The 16,411-nt window shown below is 38.2% G+C and overlaps 5 protein-coding genes across 7 annotated transcripts; 2 read left to right on the top strand and 3 right to left on the bottom strand.

Moving 5' to 3' along the window:
* On the bottom strand, positions 1-4,030 carry LOC148175320 (sorting nexin-13-like). 2 transcript variants are annotated; one of them, XM_088035198.1, is made up of 13 exons: positions 3,870-4,029; positions 3,699-3,813; positions 3,542-3,650; positions 3,047-3,497; positions 2,849-3,001; positions 2,632-2,804; positions 2,470-2,586; positions 2,303-2,423; positions 1,324-2,255; positions 1,062-1,280; positions 634-1,016; positions 472-584; positions 1-420 (listed from the first exon to the last, which is right to left on the bottom strand). In XM_088035198.1, exons 2-13 carry the CDS (start codon positions 3,809-3,811, stop codon positions 197-199), a joined length of 3,108 nt encoding a protein of 1,035 aa, XP_087891324.1. In that variant the 5' UTR covers positions 3,812-3,813; positions 3,870-4,029; the 3' UTR covers positions 1-196. The 2 variants fall into 2 exon arrangements, with proteins under 2 accessions (XP_087891324.1, XP_087891323.1); XM_088035197.1 differs by having other exon boundaries at positions 2,849-3,497; positions 3,870-4,030.
* A 39-nt stretch (positions 4,031-4,069) lies between these two features.
* LOC148175319 (transmembrane protein 26) lies at positions 4,070-6,749 on the top strand. Its single transcript, XM_088035201.1, has 6 exons — positions 4,070-4,558; positions 4,929-5,082; positions 5,277-5,433; positions 5,489-5,582; positions 5,627-5,716; positions 5,765-6,749. Exons 1-6 carry the CDS (start codon positions 4,365-4,367, stop codon positions 6,447-6,449), a joined length of 1,374 nt encoding a protein of 457 aa, XP_087891327.1. The 5' UTR covers positions 4,070-4,364; the 3' UTR covers positions 6,450-6,749.
* Positions 6,750-6,786: 37 nt separating this feature from the next.
* On the bottom strand, positions 6,787-10,085 carry mei-9 (DNA repair endonuclease XPF mei-9). Of its 2 annotated transcripts, XM_088035199.1 has the most exons (12): positions 9,860-10,085; positions 9,647-9,814; positions 9,266-9,599; positions 9,093-9,218; positions 8,909-9,045; positions 8,711-8,862; positions 8,519-8,667; positions 8,216-8,473; positions 7,854-8,168; positions 7,420-7,806; positions 7,227-7,367; positions 6,787-7,180 (listed from the first exon to the last, which is right to left on the bottom strand). In XM_088035199.1, the coding sequence occupies exons 1-12, from the start codon at positions 9,997-9,999 to the stop codon at positions 6,848-6,850; spliced, it is 2,640 nt and encodes an 879-aa protein (XP_087891325.1). In that variant the 5' UTR covers positions 10,000-10,085; the 3' UTR covers positions 6,787-6,847. The 2 variants fall into 2 exon arrangements, with proteins under 2 accessions (XP_087891325.1, XP_087891326.1); XM_088035200.1 differs by lacking the exon at positions 6,787-7,180 and having other exon boundaries at positions 7,288-7,367; positions 7,424-7,806.
* A 107-nt stretch (positions 10,086-10,192) lies between these two features.
* LOC148175317 (uncharacterized) lies at positions 10,193-11,495 on the bottom strand. The gene is made up of 4 exons (XM_088036978.1): positions 10,998-11,495; positions 10,337-10,715; positions 10,292-10,304; positions 10,193-10,223 (listed from the first exon to the last, which is right to left on the bottom strand). The coding sequence occupies exons 1-4, from the start codon at positions 11,385-11,387 to the stop codon at positions 10,193-10,195; spliced, it is 813 nt and encodes a 270-aa protein (XP_087893104.1). The 5' UTR covers positions 11,388-11,495.
* A 3,049-nt stretch (positions 11,496-14,544) lies between these two features.
* LOC148175316 (uncharacterized) lies at positions 14,545-16,321 on the top strand. The gene is made up of 4 exons (XM_088035202.1): positions 14,545-14,709; positions 15,269-15,411; positions 15,461-15,632; positions 15,683-16,321. Exons 1-4 carry the CDS (start codon positions 14,671-14,673, stop codon positions 16,178-16,180), a joined length of 852 nt encoding a protein of 283 aa, XP_087891328.1. The 5' UTR covers positions 14,545-14,670; the 3' UTR covers positions 16,181-16,321.
* The last annotated feature ends 90 nt before the right edge of the window (positions 16,322-16,411 follow it).

Here is a 16,411-nt window from a genome sequence, read left to right as displayed (position 1 = left end):
TTTCATGATAATAATTTATTACCAAATGTTTAAATTTTTATTCTAACAAATAATTAACAAATTAAGCACAGTTTAAGAATAGAAATTAGTTATAAAAATAAACAAAATCTCTGAATAAATAACTGCAACATAAACAATATTTAAAATAAAATAGAGTTTGTAATGGCACCTACAGAGAATATAAAAATAAATATTATCACCTACTCTTGGGAGTATTACATTTATCCTGAATCCTCTTTGACTTGTGGTGGAGTTTTTGAAAGAGCTGGAACATGTCCTTTTCCGGAAATAAGGTGCACAGAACGCCCTCCAATAATACATAGAGTAATCTACGATTTAAAATTGGTCTTTGAAACAGTTCAAAAATCGTCAGTAAGCCTCTCCTTGTAGTTTCCGATCCTATAATGTGTTTAAGCTCATCTGCAAAAAAAAATCATTAACTGTCTCAACTGTTTGTGATTTCATAAGTACCTGATAAACAAGACAGCAGCGCGACTTTCGCAGCCACACGTGTCCGATTCCGCGTGTCTTCATCACGTTCCGCTTTCTTCTCATATTTCATTCCATTTGGCCAAAAAGATTGTCTAAAAATGGACGAAGTTAAAACAATACCACAAAAAATCAACTTCTTACTTAAAAACGTATAAATAGTGCGCTACATTTTTCGGACTCGTAATAAACGAAACGTAGTCCAAAATTCTGCGATTAACAATATCACCAAACATGGTCCTCACAATCTGTCGCAACAAAGTGACAATTCTTCGTCTCAGCCACTGATTCCGAGATTTCAAATCGAAGACTTCGTCCATAAGAAGCAGCATAATTCGTAATGGAATGTTATCATCAGTCTCTTCAATTGAAGCCCCGACTTTACTGGCTTCCGGTAACCGTCCAGGTTTCGCGTGAAAAACCTTGGTAATGCCACCCATGACCTCATCCACGGTGTTGAAGAGCTGTTCTGGCATGTTTTTTATGGATTTCATGCCGGATTTTAGAGGATTCACCAGAGTGTTGATCTTAAAGTTGAAATTAGATGAAGGATGTTAAAAAGGAAGACTTACCGTGCTGGAGATGGGACCTCCAGTTGCTTTGTCGTAGTCGCCTTGCTCCAAAAACGTCATTAATAAGTCTTGCAGACCGTGGTGAGTTCGGACTATATTAGGATGGCACAGCTCGTTCATGTAGGAGCCTAGCATCTTCATGCGACGCTCCAACACCGCTCGCTCCATATTATGGAATGTTTTCTTCCCAGGGAATGATAGTTTCGCAAGATCGGGAAACTGAGACTCGTTAGTACGGATTTAAGCCACAATGAATACTCACTTTATCTTTCACTTTCGTGTACAAGTCGTAGAAGTCACTGTATCGCCTGTAAATGTGCCACTCTTCAAGAAAACCAGTTTCGTACTGTCGACTCACTCTGATGGCGTAAATTCCAAACATCTTCCCTTTCTCACAGACAATCCCAGTTTCGATAATTATAACATTCAAGACAAAGTCACCAGTTTTCAGCGTCTTCTCCACGGTCTTCGGGTCTAAAATCTCCTCCGCTTCGTCCTTTAAATCTTGTATCTTTGGTTCTTCCTTCCCCACAAACATCGTCACGTCGCTGAACGACCGCGCATGTTTGACATTCTTCCCTGTTTCCGCACTGAGAAATTGAGGTGTTTCTAAAACCTTCTCCGTGTTCATCTCGAGAGATTCGTTACTATTCAAACTAATGGCATCTTCCTCTGGAACGCTTTGCTGCACTAAATCCAACTCTTGCAACAACTTCACGTAGGCTTTACTCTTTTTAAACGCGGGGAAGTACTCTTCGTCGTTCTCCATTTTATCGTAAATCGCTTGTTGGACTTCATCAAACCACAGCTCGCTCGGAACTTCATTCAAGTTGCGGATTTTAAAGTGGAGGCTTTGGGAGAGTGCAGGTTTCACGTAAACGCGTTGATCCGACTTTTCACCCAAGTATTGGTTGTAGATGCTTTGGGCAGTCGAGCGTATTGCTTCGTAAATAGGGGCCGGGTTTTCATTTGTGCCTTTCAGTTTGTTTATATGAAGATCCGACAACTGTTGTTCCACGGAGACTTTCCAACCTTCAATGTTCAGATAGAAGAAGAGATCGAGCTGTTTTCTTTGACTTGACACATAATCGATGAAATAAGAGAGAGCGACGTTGTTTTTAAGAACTTGGTTAAGCTTCAGGTCGATTTTTCTTATGTTCTCCAGCTGGATGTAATCGAGCGAGTTTTGAACATCTGCAAGAATCAAAATGGTGGATGCGCCGGGTCGCAAGTCTTCTTACCCAAGTTTTCCATGTCCTCGATTTTCGTTAATCTGTTATCAATCAGCTTCAACACGTAAAACAAACTGCTCAGCTGTTGTTTAATAGCAAGGTCACTTTCGCCCCCAGAATCCCGCGATCTCTGCCGGAAAAGCGTTAAACAAAACCACGACAAAGGTGGAAATTACCAGTTGTTGGATTTCCTTCATCACTAGTTCTTTGGTTCCTTTAAGTTCATCACAGTTATCTGTTAATCTCAAAGTGGTTAGAAAAATTTCACTAGGTAAAGAGCCGTCACGTAAGCACTGCAAAGGGTGAGTTAAAGACAGAAGGTAAAGGGGGTGACGTACCAGCCAAATGATCGCCTGATTGATGTAATCTGGATCAGACAACATGGTAAAAAGTGGTTGAATGACGCAGTTTGCAAAAAGCTCCCTCAGAACGTAGCGCAACGGTTTACACTGGAAATCTTCGTCTGGCAGCAGTATGTATAGTAAAATTTCGAGAATTTCGCAGAGGAATTCTAGAAAAGAGAATAAGCGCTTGCGTGGGAAACTCACAACCAACCTCTTTCTTTGGCCACATCCATGCTAACAGTATCCCTACAAACTAAGTTATTTTCCATTTGGCATTCCAAATCAAAGAAGTGATCTTCCAAAGTAATACTTTTTTTAGGATCAGTCAAATAAAACTTTGAGTTCCCCACATTGACTTCAGGTTCTACAAAAAAATTACCAAAAGAACAACCAGTGTTGAAATACCGACCTTTCTTGATATCCCCCTTGCCATGGTACCAAGTGACATCAGTTTCACTCTTATTTCTTTTGTGTGTTTTCCTAGGGGATCCTTTCTGCTCTTTCAACGGCGACTGCTTCTGCGTCCTTGCAGACTTATCCAGGAATTTCATTCGCGCTCTGGCTTGTTTAAAGAGACGTAAATGTGACGCCGCATCATCTACTAATCTCGTAGTAAGGTAGGGGATCCAGTCGATTTCTTTCACCCTATTAGATATGTTTATTGCAAAAGTTTGTGCAGTTTTTCTGACTGTGACATTTGTAAATTCAGAGTCTCTAGAAATGAGACCATACCATGGAGAAATATAATCTCTAATTATATAGCCTAGGATTTCTTGCAAAGAGGTGTCTATAAGCTCACTTCCTGTCACTCTACTGTCGGTTTTTTGTACTTTTTGCGGGCTCACGAGCTGTTTAACCACCTGGAAATCACAGTAGTAGCTTGCAGTAGGAGTTGGAAACTTACTTGGCTCAGACCACCTTCTGGAAGTAAATCCACAGTAAGTGGGTTACCTGCACATTGGTTATAAAACTTGTCAATGTCTCCCTGTTTCAAATACAACAATGTAAACAACCTGAAACTCTTTACATAGTATACATATTGTAATAAACAAGTATAGTACCCCAAAACGAAAGTGAGAAGCCCCAGGACCACTGTGAGGAACGAAAATAGTCCAAAAGAAGTTAGAAACAAGAAGACAATCAAGCCAATCCATCCCACAGCGTTTGTATCCATCGCTAAAATAATCAGTGCTGAGTAATTCATTGATATGATAATTGCAATTGATACTTACTTAAAATAGTACTTCACTGAGTTAAGTATGTTTGTAATAAATCACATGATAACTATTTACAGATAATCCACAACTAAATTCGTACATTATTTACAATTTACTTAACGAAACGTCACTTTTCGAGGTTATGTCCATGAAACGTCAAACTTAAGAGGTCAAGATGATCCCACTTCCAGTAAAGTTGTGACCTTCGTCCTGTTTTTCTAATAAATAATCTAAATTACTTAAGGGTGTGTTTTATCAATCTGCCAGTTTCATGAACTCACCTCGCGTAATTTCTAACTTCTTGTTTAGTTAATAGTTGCAAGCGCCAATTTTTTTAAATTTCTGGTTTGATTTCCTCCAATGGCAAGCGAGTGTTCACAAGTTTGCTACGGAATCTCGGCGCGAAAGTGCGCCACCTTCAAATTAGGGGTGGTTTTGGCAACTGCAGAATGTGGGGTGGAAGTTTGAAATGTGGAGGGTTTGTTTTTGTGTGGGGTCTAAATTTAAAAAATGGCTAAATTTATTGCGACAATCAAGGCTATTTTTACGCGACTGGTTTTTGCAACTCATGGTTTTGTGGCGATTTGGCAAGTTACTATTTTCAAGAAAAACTCGTTTTATTGGTATTTAAGTTCGCCGATTTTGTTGTTGTTTTTCGAGGGGATTTTCACCCTTACGATCAAGGAGAATCAAGAGTGGAAATGGTACGTTTATTTAGTTAGATAATTGAATTTAAAAAGTAAGTTTTTTTGTAACAAAACTCCATAATTGCTCAGGAAATAAAGTAATAAAACAGAATGGTTTTGTTGAATCAACAAAACAAGCATTCCTGTGCCAATCCGTCTGACGAGGGACGAGGGAAATAATGAGGTGTTATGACGCAGGTAAAAGCTAAAGTGGAGAAATGATGGTTTGACTTTTCATTTCCGCGCAATTTGCAAATGTATCTTTTGTTGTGATAATAATCTTTGTCCGGTGAGGGTGACCTCATTTGGTGACTAATCGAGAGTTTCGCAGGATCTGCGAAAATTCTCATAAATTGCCTTATTACAACATAAAAAATTTAACTTTCAGGTTTTGCCCTTCGGTTTTTCTTTATTTGGCGAGCATCGTTCCGGCTATCTGGCTTCTGGAGTTAGATAAAGTTGATCGCCGATTGAGAGCAAAAGAAGAGACTTTTAACATAACATCGTCGGCAAATCTTAAAGAACTAAATAACTTAATTGGGGTGAACACATTTTGGAAATAATCCTCAAAAGTAAAACCGCAAATTCTTTTTTTAAATGAAGTGTTCCAAAAAAAACTTTTAGAAAATGGTGGATGCGCCGGTCTAATATTTTCAAATGATAAAACGTTTTTGTGGGTTTTATTTTTGATCACTTTTCCAGGAGTTTTCTGTTAAATTACTTAGTGGCATTGCAGGTTCAAATAAAACTTCCATATATTCCTCTGAGCACCGAAACATGGATCACCCTAATCGAACAATTTCTAATGTTAATTCTTATAATAGGCCGATGGATGTTGCCTAAAGGCGACTTAACAAGAGACCAACTGAGTCAACTCCTTTTGGTTTACATAGGTCACAACTTCAAATTTTTACAAACACATTTTAACATTTAAAGTGTAATTTTTAGGCACAGCCGCAGACATTATTGAGTTTTTCGACTCGTTCAAAGACGATAAAATCGCCGCCGAGCCGCTACTGGTCTTATTAACTTTAGCTATTTGGTAAGAGCGCCACTGAAACCCTCATAAAAGACACTGAATTCTAGGTCTTGGAGTCTCATGCAATTCACCGTCGTCTTAACAGCGACAAAGTCGAGAAAATCGCGTCTTACGTCCACCAGAACTGTTCCAAACGAGTAAAATCAGAAAGGTACAAAACTTGTTATTGTTAGTAATATTTTTAGGTCCACGAGCTGTTGTACGATTGACGTTTGGGGTATTGCCCTCAACATTACCCTACAGGACGCCCCATTTCTAGTTTTCCGCCTCTTACTGATATTGCATTTCAAGATTATTTCGTACATGAACGTCTTCTTCACCTGCAAGAACACATTGGTCATTCTTCTTCAACTCTACCGCCTCTATGTAGTTTACAGTGAACACCGGAAAAAGAGGAGTAAAGACGATTTCGAGTTGACCAACATTTCTATAATTTCCAAACCAGACATGTACAGCGGTAGACGAAGAGACAAAGCGTACAAAGCGAAAAGCCGCCCTAAAGCTCGCCCCAAAGATGAGTCCGAGGATTCAAGTGATGATAGCTCTGATCATCATAAGAAGAGAAAGAAAAAGAATTGTCGCAAAGACACGGGGTACTCCACCGGGAGTTCGCACACCAGCGCAAAAATCCACAAAAACAAGCACAAGAAAAGTAGAGATAGTTCAAAGGAGCGGCACAAAAAGTTAAAGAGATCTGATGAAGCTAAAGGAAAGAGGAGATTAGAAGAAACGTTGTCGGAAGAGAGTGAGAGTGATCTCTCTCCTGTTGATAAGAAAGAAGAAACGAAGAGGGAGAAGTCGAAAGCGAGGAAAAGCTACGAGAAGGAACCGACCGTTTCGGTGTCTACAAGCGATCCTTCGTCTGAATGACGGCATCAATTGGCCATCATGGCTATATTTTGCCTGTATATTTTTATTTTTATATGCTGTCTATTTTTTATATATTGTGGTATTAATTCAGATGGCCTGGTTATAGCGAGAGTTCATAAAAAGAATAGCACTGTTAAATGAAGAATAGTTTAAAATAGGTAATTATAGAGACGATTTATTTTTAGATCAAATTTTATGTCTACGTGTTTTGATTGAAGCGTGAAGAGTAGAGTTGGCTAAATAGAAGTGCCCTAACAACAAAATTTCTATACTTTAATGAAGATTTTATGTAGCCATGTAATCAATGTTAAAATTGTAATTAATAAATATTCCAAAGTTGTAGCAAAACAGTCTTTATTAGTGAAAAAAAATTACAAATGTACAACTTGAGATTTTCTCTATTTCTTCTTCGCAAACCGCTTCCTCGCCCACTGCCCTTTCTGCTTCGTTTCCAACTCCTGCGGATTATGATTGTTATGAAGAGCTCCATAAAGAGCCCGAGCATCAACAGCATTTCCTAAAATCTCTTTGAGTTCCTCTTCCGTTTTCTTAATAGCATTGTCCATACTCTTAACACTGCGCAAGAATGCGTCTATATTCTTAGAATTGATTCCTGGAAGTTTCTGAACAAAGTCATAAATAGTACTGTTGTACTTCGCTTCCAAAATATCCAGATCTTGATTATCGCCAATAGCAGAGGCGTACTCAACATTAGGTTCTTCTTTACCATCCTAAAAGCGAGAGTTAAAAACAGAACTTTTGAAGAGTTACCAGAACTTTTAATTCTTCAAAGAGCTGGGCGGAGGCGTAGGGACTCGGGCTCCAAATTATCTTCAGTTTGGGGAAATGAAGAGTTAGAAGAAGGAGTTTCTTCTGGATATCAAAATTGGTGCTGTCGCTTGAAACCATGTACTGATTCTAAAAAAAAAAACTCAAAACAACCTTCCAAGACCTAGTGTGTGTTAATTACTTGCCACGAAAACGCTTTGTTCTGATCAAACTCAATCAAGAGCATGGGTTTTGGGTAATACCGAAACATCTGCGTGCACTGCTGGTACAATCTTCCACTATTCAAAGATCCAACTAAATCTGAGAGACTCTTTCTCTCAACGCAGATCTCAGGGGTCAGAATATAATCGCCTACCGTTATGGTAACAGGTTCTATATCAATACCTCTTTTATGGATAAGCGCCGGTAAGTCACTCCTAAACTCTCTCATGTCGACGATAACATATCTGCGCCCCTCGACCTGTGCGTGCCCCCCTTGTCTCGTACTCTTCGTCGGCGTTGAAAGACTCCGTTGGAGCGTGAGACAAATATCTGTTTTTCCGTCTTGATCTTCCGGTACCACCATTGTCTGGAACAATTAAAAATAAAGTTGGACCAACGTGCCACCCCACTTACCGATTTCGTCCGAATCAAAAATTCGAAGGCTTCCTTCTCACGTCGCATTGACGTCAAATAACTCTGTTCCTCCACTGTCTCGCCATGAATAAGAAAAAAAACTTTCAGCGGAGTCCCCCGTTTCCGATGCGCCTCGTACATCTCGATCTCTCTAATCGCAGTAATGTTACTGTGGTACATGACCATAAACGTCGGTTGGATCTCTTCCAGATTTCTCTGGAGGTTGATGGCGCCTTTGGTACCTTTAAAAGTTTGAATGAGGATCGTGGGGGCTGCCAGAGATTGGCAGATTTGCGTTAGGTTCATATTTTCCATCTAGAAGTCACAGTTATTGTAACGGAAGAGACAAAAGAGGTGGTTACTTCGTCAAATGGCTCAAACACGCACGCATCGTCGCTCTTTGACTCTGTGGGCATCTGAGACATTGTAAAAACGTAGCTACATTTCATTTCTTCCATTGCTTCGTCTTGGGTGTCGCTAGAGCTTAGCTTCGCTTTCTTGGGTGGGACAGCCTCGGTGAATTTCGCGCAGTCCTGGAAATCATCACTAATCTTCTTGAAAGAAATTTTCTTATCCAAAGCGTTTAAAAATAGGTATTTGCGGGGGCCGTGCATCAGAAGCTACAATACGAAAATCAGAACAAAACAAACAAGAATAAATAATACTTGGTTGAGTTGGTAGCACGTTCTATTGTCTGAACACAATATCACGATCTTGTTTTCCTCAGTTTTCAGCTTCTTTATTTCTTGAGGTATTTCGGATTTTAGAATGTCCAACAGAAACTTCCACTTGGGGCAAAATTCGGGATTTAGTTCTAAAAAACGTTATTATGACAAGAAGTAGGGATTCCCTGTTACCTTTATCGCCGGTGAAGATCAAAGAACTTGCTTGTGAGAACAGTAATTCTGCAGGTTCTAGTAAGACCCAGGTGGCAGTTTGGGCGTATTCCATCGTACGGTAGGTTGATAAAGTATTGTAGAAAGTAACAGGGTCTGCATGATGCATCAGACTAAAATTTAGAGTAAGTTATAAACGAAAAAAATGAGGAAAAGTACATAATGAGGTGGCGCAACGTCTTGAGATCAGCAACGAGCTGTCTGCTCTTGTCGCTTAATTGGTGCCAAATCGAATCGAGTTGCAGTTGGAGCGTCTTTTGGAACTTCTTTGTTAAACAGTTCTCTACTGTTATTTCCTAGTCAGAAAAAATTAGCACTGCGTTATCACTGTTTTAGTTCTCACCTGTAATTCCACGGTTTTATTTATTCTTTTCAGTTCTTTCACAGTGATGTTCATCAACTCTAAAATGTAAGTCTGCATTTTACTCATGTTCTCTGAGATTGGAATGTGGATTTCAATAACTTGGGGCTAAAACTCGAGATGAGTCTCAATAAAATAAGTTAGAAGTGACTCACTTCATACTCTTTCACACTTTGGATTACCATAGAATGAAACCTGGGCCAAATGTACAATTCTTTGACAAACAGCGAGCGCATTACACGCTCCACATGACCAAAGCCCACCGTGAAACTCTGCACGCTGTTTGAAAAAGCTTTAATAAACCCAGTTTTATTGGACTGCCGAAAAAGCCGCAACGCAAACGCCTCCTGACAACCCTCCAAAACTTTATGAGCTCGCAGAACAATAAACCCCGTGATCTTATCAATAGGAACTCGATTTTTTAGTAGATCAACCACTAAGATTCTTGTTGTGATAAAGTGAATGCCTCCTGATAAATAAGCGTCTTCCCTGAAATACCATGATAAAACCTCATTCTTTGAGTGATAGAACGGTACCTTTCGGTAGTGCCAACACTACAAGTGGTCCTGTGCATGTTGCCATCCTTGATTTTATCAATAAAAAACGTTTCTTCAGCCTCTGTGGTGTTTAAAACTAGTACCAGGTTTCCTGCGTCGCTGTACACCTTGAAGATGTTTAAAAGGACTAACTCGAGATTGAGGCCTCTGAAATTTAATGTTAGTGTGGAGCTGCAGGGGTTGGGGGCTTACTTTGCTGCCACTACTAGACCGTCTTTGTGGATGATGTCGAGGAAAATTTGTGTTTCGAACTCCAACATGTACTCCAAATCGATTTTTTCGAGCATTTGGTCTAGTTGAGACATTTCGGAGGCTGGCTCGGCCTCTGCCATACTTTTAAGAATTACCTAGCTTAGAACAAATTTGAACAAAAGTTAGGTTATAATAATAAACGTCAAAAGCTGGTGGGAATTTCAGTACCAACATTAAATGGTTTAGAAAAGTTGGGGTGAATCGGAGTAGCAACCGCAAGCGACAAAAATTCAATTTAAATTTTAATTGTTGATTGAAATTAATTATCCAATTTTATTTATACATGCACACAGGCGAAAAAAGCCTTACAACGTGTAAAAAAGAAAATAAAAACTAACGAGAACAATATAAAATTTTGGTAATTACACCTACTCAATTAAGATCTCTAAAATCACGAAACTATCAAATCCAATGTACTCTTAGCTTCTTGGACGTCAACTTCTTTCACAGCAGTAAACAATGTTACTTGTTGCTTAAAAATGTTAATCGCGTTTTTTGTAGCATCATCAAAGTGGTGACAATTTTCTTTTTCTTCATTTCTTAGTACTTTTTTCACTGTATTAATGTCACTGATGTAATCTTTCAACAAAAGTAAATTAGTCTGAACTAAAGACTCTAATTCTTGAAGTGAAACTTTTGTCTCTTCTTTAATTGCGTTGATTTTTCTTTTCCGTCCCAATTTGCGCGAGAGTTTTCTATTGACTACTTTTCTTCTTTGTCTGTTTCTTTTGGGAATATTCTCTAATTTCCAATCTTCGGAATCTTCATTATTTACGACGATTGTATCAGAAGTGTCCTGAAAGTAACACACTTTTTTAACAAAGGAGCCGATAAAAAAATCGTAAGAAAAAAGTAGGCAGTGCAAACTAACGTCAAATTCAGAAAAACTGACGTTTTGACCATAAACTCTTGCGCCACTTTCAAAACCCACATTACAGTATAGCCCCTGAAAAGCCCCCCGAGACTCTTTTTCACATCCCCACCGGTCCACCAAAAGGTAACATCTCCTGGTAAGTGCAATTTTGTAAAACCCAAGATCTGTCACTTTAGACCCACGCCACCTACGAATATGTCTTACCAGACACCCTTCATCTTCCAAGGCTTCACTGAAATGATCATCCAAGAAATCAGCATCGGCGTACTCTTCAAATCTCTTAATATCCCGAGCTTTCCTAATTGGATTTCTTCTTGGTTCCTCTAGAGGGACTTTTTGCCCATTACAGAGTTTCGTCTTGTCTTTGCTTTTGAATTCCTTGACAAATATGACATCGTCGTCGCCCTTATCATTTTTTTTCTCGTCAGGAGAGAATTCTAAAGTTGCAAATTCGTTAATCAACCCGTTGAGACACAAATTGAGAGGCTCTGTCTGTTCTAGTTGAAACTGAGATGGTTGTTGAATTTCTCCGGAATCTTCATCCACCACGTCTGCCAACAGCACAACAGATTGCAAAGACTCACAAGCTGCCATTTGTGGTAAACTTGTCGAAAATGACAACTTTTGACGATCTTAAGACGCGCGAATCGAACCAAAGCTGACTTTAAAGAATTAGATCAAGATCGCGCCACTTCTTTGGTTTTGGACAACAAAGTTAAGGACCAAAGGTGAGTAACTTGAAGACTCTTAAAATATCAAGTGATAGTTAACTGTCAAAAAAACTTGATGCTTCTTTTCTTTGTTGCCGAGCAACGGCGAAAGATGTTTTATGTCAGTTTCCAAGGAAGAAATTTTGGAGTAATTTATTAAAAATGGTTGTGCAATTTGACTTCCACGTGGTGGTCCTCCATTAACTGCCAAAATATGTATTTCTATTTTGGCAAATTGTCGGGGACTGCCAAGATTCCATAAAAATAAAAAACAACCGAAGTAACATTTTCCAAAGACTACTTAGACGGAAGTCGCCACTGACAGCTCGTGACGAAACCGCATAAAAACTGTTTTCGGAGATATGAATAGGAACAGGATGTGCCAAATTTATAGCAATATTAATAAATCAGTGATCGAAAAGTTTAAATTTATAACTCCATACATAAATAGCATAAACGCGGAATTTATTTACTGAACTTTCAGGATTGATGTCTTCATATTCAAAACTCGGTGTTGATGTTTTACATACCGATCGTGTTTCCCTAAATTCCGAGTTTTTTTTAATGCGACACGAGTCTAAAATTAATTAATTATTATTGTAGCACGTGTGGAAGGGTAATAAAAAATTTGGCGAGACTAATGGAGCGTGTACGAAGGAAACGTCGAAATAAATACTGCCGAAAGATGTATGTATCAGTGGCGGAGTTCCGACTGAGGCCCAAGAAAATTACCATCAACAATAAGTTGTTTTTTTGATGAAAAATTAATAAAAGTAATAAAAGTAAGACAATTCGCTTTAAGTCAAATGTCAAGTTGGCTGGTGAAAAAGTTGGTTATTTTTTTACCGTCATCCAAACTACACTATCTACATGTAATGGCGCGAATTTTGAAATACGAATTAATATCTTATTAAACTTCGCACTCAAATGTAATAATAAAAATTTCCGTCAAACTTATTGCATCACAAACAGTTAAAGACCATTTTAATGATCACAAAAAACACCAACAGTCGTAAAATACTCCACGAATATTGAGAGCCATAAAATTCATAAAAATCTTACAAAATGTCTCTCCCACAAAACCTCATTTTTTGCTTTATTTAAAGCAAAGATCAAAGACGTTCGTAATGATTTCATTTAGGAAGCGCAAACTGTGACTCATACATAAAGTCGCATTGTTGGCCAAAAAATACTTTAAAATTAGAAATTCATTCAGTAGAAACCGCACAAAATAATGTGCACTGCAATCAAAAAACTCCATTGGATATGAATAACCAATAACCATTCTTGAATACTGTTTTGGTATTCAGACCTTGACGCGAAAAAAGGCGTTTCCGCCGTATTTTCTAGAATTTTCCACGTCCTATAATTAAATTAAAACTTGCCAAATTCATTTTTGTAAAGCGTCAAGTTCGTCGATTTTTCCACAAAGTTGGGAGTCGTTTTATGATTCCATAAAGTTTTAAATTAGATGAGATGTTCACCGGGACATTTAATTTTATCCAGAAGAAAATAAATCAATTTATTATCGTCTATTGTACGGTATTTGTTCTTTCCAGCGTTACCTTAACCCATTTTCTTCTTATTTATGCATTCAGTTCTATGCCATGCCGTATCCTTTCTTTTATTGAAAAAAGGATCATCGACGTCCTAGACATTAGGAATTTCAATTTAAAAATAGAATCTGGCAACGAAAGAATTTTAATTGATACAAAATGTATTTAGAGACTTATCACTGCATGTTCCAGAAATGAGGTAGGTTAAGCTTTTTATTTTTAAGTACCAAACGCGACCTCGCTTGTTCGAGCTTTTAAACAAAATTATATCAAAAGGAAAAAGATGTTTATGATCTGTTTATGCTTGAAGGATTAATGGAAGGCTATCAAAATTAAATCTAGTTGGGGATTACTCATCCAACCACGAGAAGACTTCATAGTAAATTTCGTAAACAATTCTTCATTGACGTTGAAGTAAAAATAAACACAGGAAATCCAATTTAAGCATCAGATGAAAGCCGCGCATTTCCTGAAAAGGACGCGCCGGAGGGCAAAAAAATATTTGGGCGCGTGCATAATTTTTAGCAGAAGGCCTTGCAGTTGCTGACATGGTGGTAGCACTGATAAATGTCAAAGATGACACGCCTGCTTCGAGTGGAAAATAACACACGTGCATCGGGAAATACTTTGTTTATCATAATGAACTTAATGAATGAAATTCTAATTTTATCGCGCGTTCTAATTTGTTGCTAAAGACATGTTTTTCCTGGAGAAATCTAACAAACTGTCTCATAATTTTAATCCCACAAGGTCGGGACGTCATTTGATCATTCCATAATTTATTCGTTTTATATTTTTCAGCTGCAACGAGTCAATTTGCGTGGTGGCAAAAATTTCATTCACGGAATCAGACATGTTGAAATTAATCGAAACAGGAACCCATTTATCTGTCAAATGTGGAATTTATAAGGCGCCAGTTAATTCGAGGATCAGTAAAAACAAAAATTTTCAAGTATTTCTAGACGAGAAACGTAATAATTCGCGTGGATCATATTTTCGTCGAACGAAAGGAAATCGCGCGGGAATTTAGGGTAATATAAACGTTTCTAGTGAAATGAGATGTTGAGATTTTTATGAGTTTTTAACGTCAAAATCTGAGTCAAAATTTTCGAATGTCGGATTCCCCGCTCAATGTAAGTAAATCAAAATTCCTTTGGTTGGTTTATTTTTTCTGGGAAATCTGAGGTTTCGGCTAAAATTGAATAAACTTTCAAAATTTTGGCACTAAATTTAAAAATTTCGACCGCTCGACCTTCAAAACTGAGAGGTCACAACCCGAGACTTTTTCTAATCCCCCGACAAAAACCGCCCAATCTGACTCATTTCGAGCAAACCTCAGACAATTTCAGAAAAACCGTGAACCGTACGAATAGTGAAAATATTTTTCCTATGAATAAGATTGTTGGGAGTTTTTGAAATATAACTTCGTCCAGTGACGTACACAACGACGCCGGGCGTCGGTCATTTATCTATAAATTTGCACACATTCCACCGGTGGTATAATAAGCGCGACGCTTCCAAATTTTCGGTATACTTGGTGAAAGATTCTTAGGAAGCACATCTCGCAAGAAATTAAAGTAAAAGTGAAGTTTATTAGTGCCCATTGTGAAGATGTCGTCGTGCACGAGTGTGAACAATGCTACATTGTTTGTGAGTATTTTTAGTAAATTTCATAGTTGTTGAAAAGTTGTGGGATTATTTACTGGCTTGAAATAAAATGGTACTTCATTCAGTTTGTTGTTCAATGAAACTTTTACTTTACTCTAAGAATAGTCGTGCATCTGGCGGAATTTTGGGAAAAGGGCCCAAATGCTGCAAGCCGTGATCGATTTTTTGGGAATTTAAGAAAAAAACATATAATGAATGATGTAGTGTTAATCCAGAAAAAAATCTGTTGGTTTTAAAATGGGTACATTTTCCTTAGGGTTTTCCAGGATTTCGAGCCACCCAAGCCGCTCGGCATTAAATCATCTTAAACGATCCGTCATAAACAAAGCTAAAATAAACAACAGACTAAAATCCATCGTTTGACGTAATAATTGTCCAAAGAAAAAATGTTGGCGACCATCCAAAGACAGTCGCCAAAAGCGCAAAACATACAAATTCTAAAAATATTTTCAGTTTCAATGCTAAATATCTGTAAGGGGTCATTACCAAATCTGAAAAGCCAAAGCCTGTTTTAACCTTAGCCACATTTTTAATTTTTCAGGGTGCTCCCCTAAGCTCCAAAGTTGCGCTGTTCAACGAAGTTGCCAACAAACACGTTCAAACCCAATCTCTCAATCCATTCTCAAACGACTGCAAATCTGGTAGTTTGCCACGACCAAAAATTTCCAAAGAAGATTATGGAAAGTAAGCGCTCCCATCAAACTCTTTCTTTGGTGCTTACAGTGACTTTCAGACCTGCCCGAGGATCTCTTTCTGAAGCTCGAGGCTTCAAAGCGTCGCAACAAGTTTCCAGAGAAATCCTAGAGCTGTGCGAAATGATTAACTCGCAAGGGGAGCCCTTGTTTACGCCGGAAGAAAAACCGGGGGATCCCAGAATAGTAATTAGTTTCGGAGAGCTGTTTTCGGTAATCACACTGTTTTTTTACCAATTTCGCGCTAATTACCCCAATTCTAGATATACACTGTGATCAATGATAAACTGGTGGGTCTCTTACTCAGAGCGCGAAAATACAAACTCGTCGATTTCGAGGGCGAGTGTCTCTTCCAACGGAGGGACGACCACGTTCCTGTCATCCTCATTAAACCAATTCGGGAAATTAGGGAAGTGTTGCGCAATAAACTCACCCCCTCGCCATCGCCGGAGCCGCAGAAGGTATTCGCGGAAAATAATTCGAATGAAGGAAGCGACTCAAACTCTAATGATGAAAGTAACTCTAACTCTAACTCTAATAAAGAAAACAACTCCAATTCAAATGAAGAAAACAACTCAAAAGTAGAAAGTAACACAAACTTAGAAGTCGAAGATAACTCCAAGTTGAGCCAAGAAAGTATCTCTAACGTAAAAGTTGAAATAAATGTTGTTGACACAGACGCAGAAAGTAACTTAAAAGTAGAAGATAATGTTAACTCAAATGAAGAAAGTAGCTCCAACTGTAATGAAGAAAGTAAGTAAATTTAGGTTTGAGTGAAAAAGGACCAACTTTGTGGTGATGGCTGAAGAATTCAGACAATGTTAGATGTAAGGATAGGTCTGTAAGATCACAGTTTATATTGAAATTTTGTATAATAGGCAGAATAAATATTTTCGTAGTTATGTTTTGGTTTCCGATCACCCTGAAATACTATTGAGAGTATAATTAGATCGATTCGCTAAAATAAGTAGTAAGTAAGGTACTGTTAGTAG

Source organism: Gnatocerus cornutus, chromosome 5 (assembly GCF_029298725.1).
Source record: "Gnatocerus cornutus isolate USDA-ARS CGAHR chromosome 5, icGnaCorn1.1, whole genome shotgun sequence".
Taxonomy (NCBI): domain Eukaryota; kingdom Metazoa; phylum Arthropoda; class Insecta; order Coleoptera; family Tenebrionidae; genus Gnatocerus; species Gnatocerus cornutus.
This window is presented reverse-complemented; position numbering and strand designations above follow the sequence as displayed.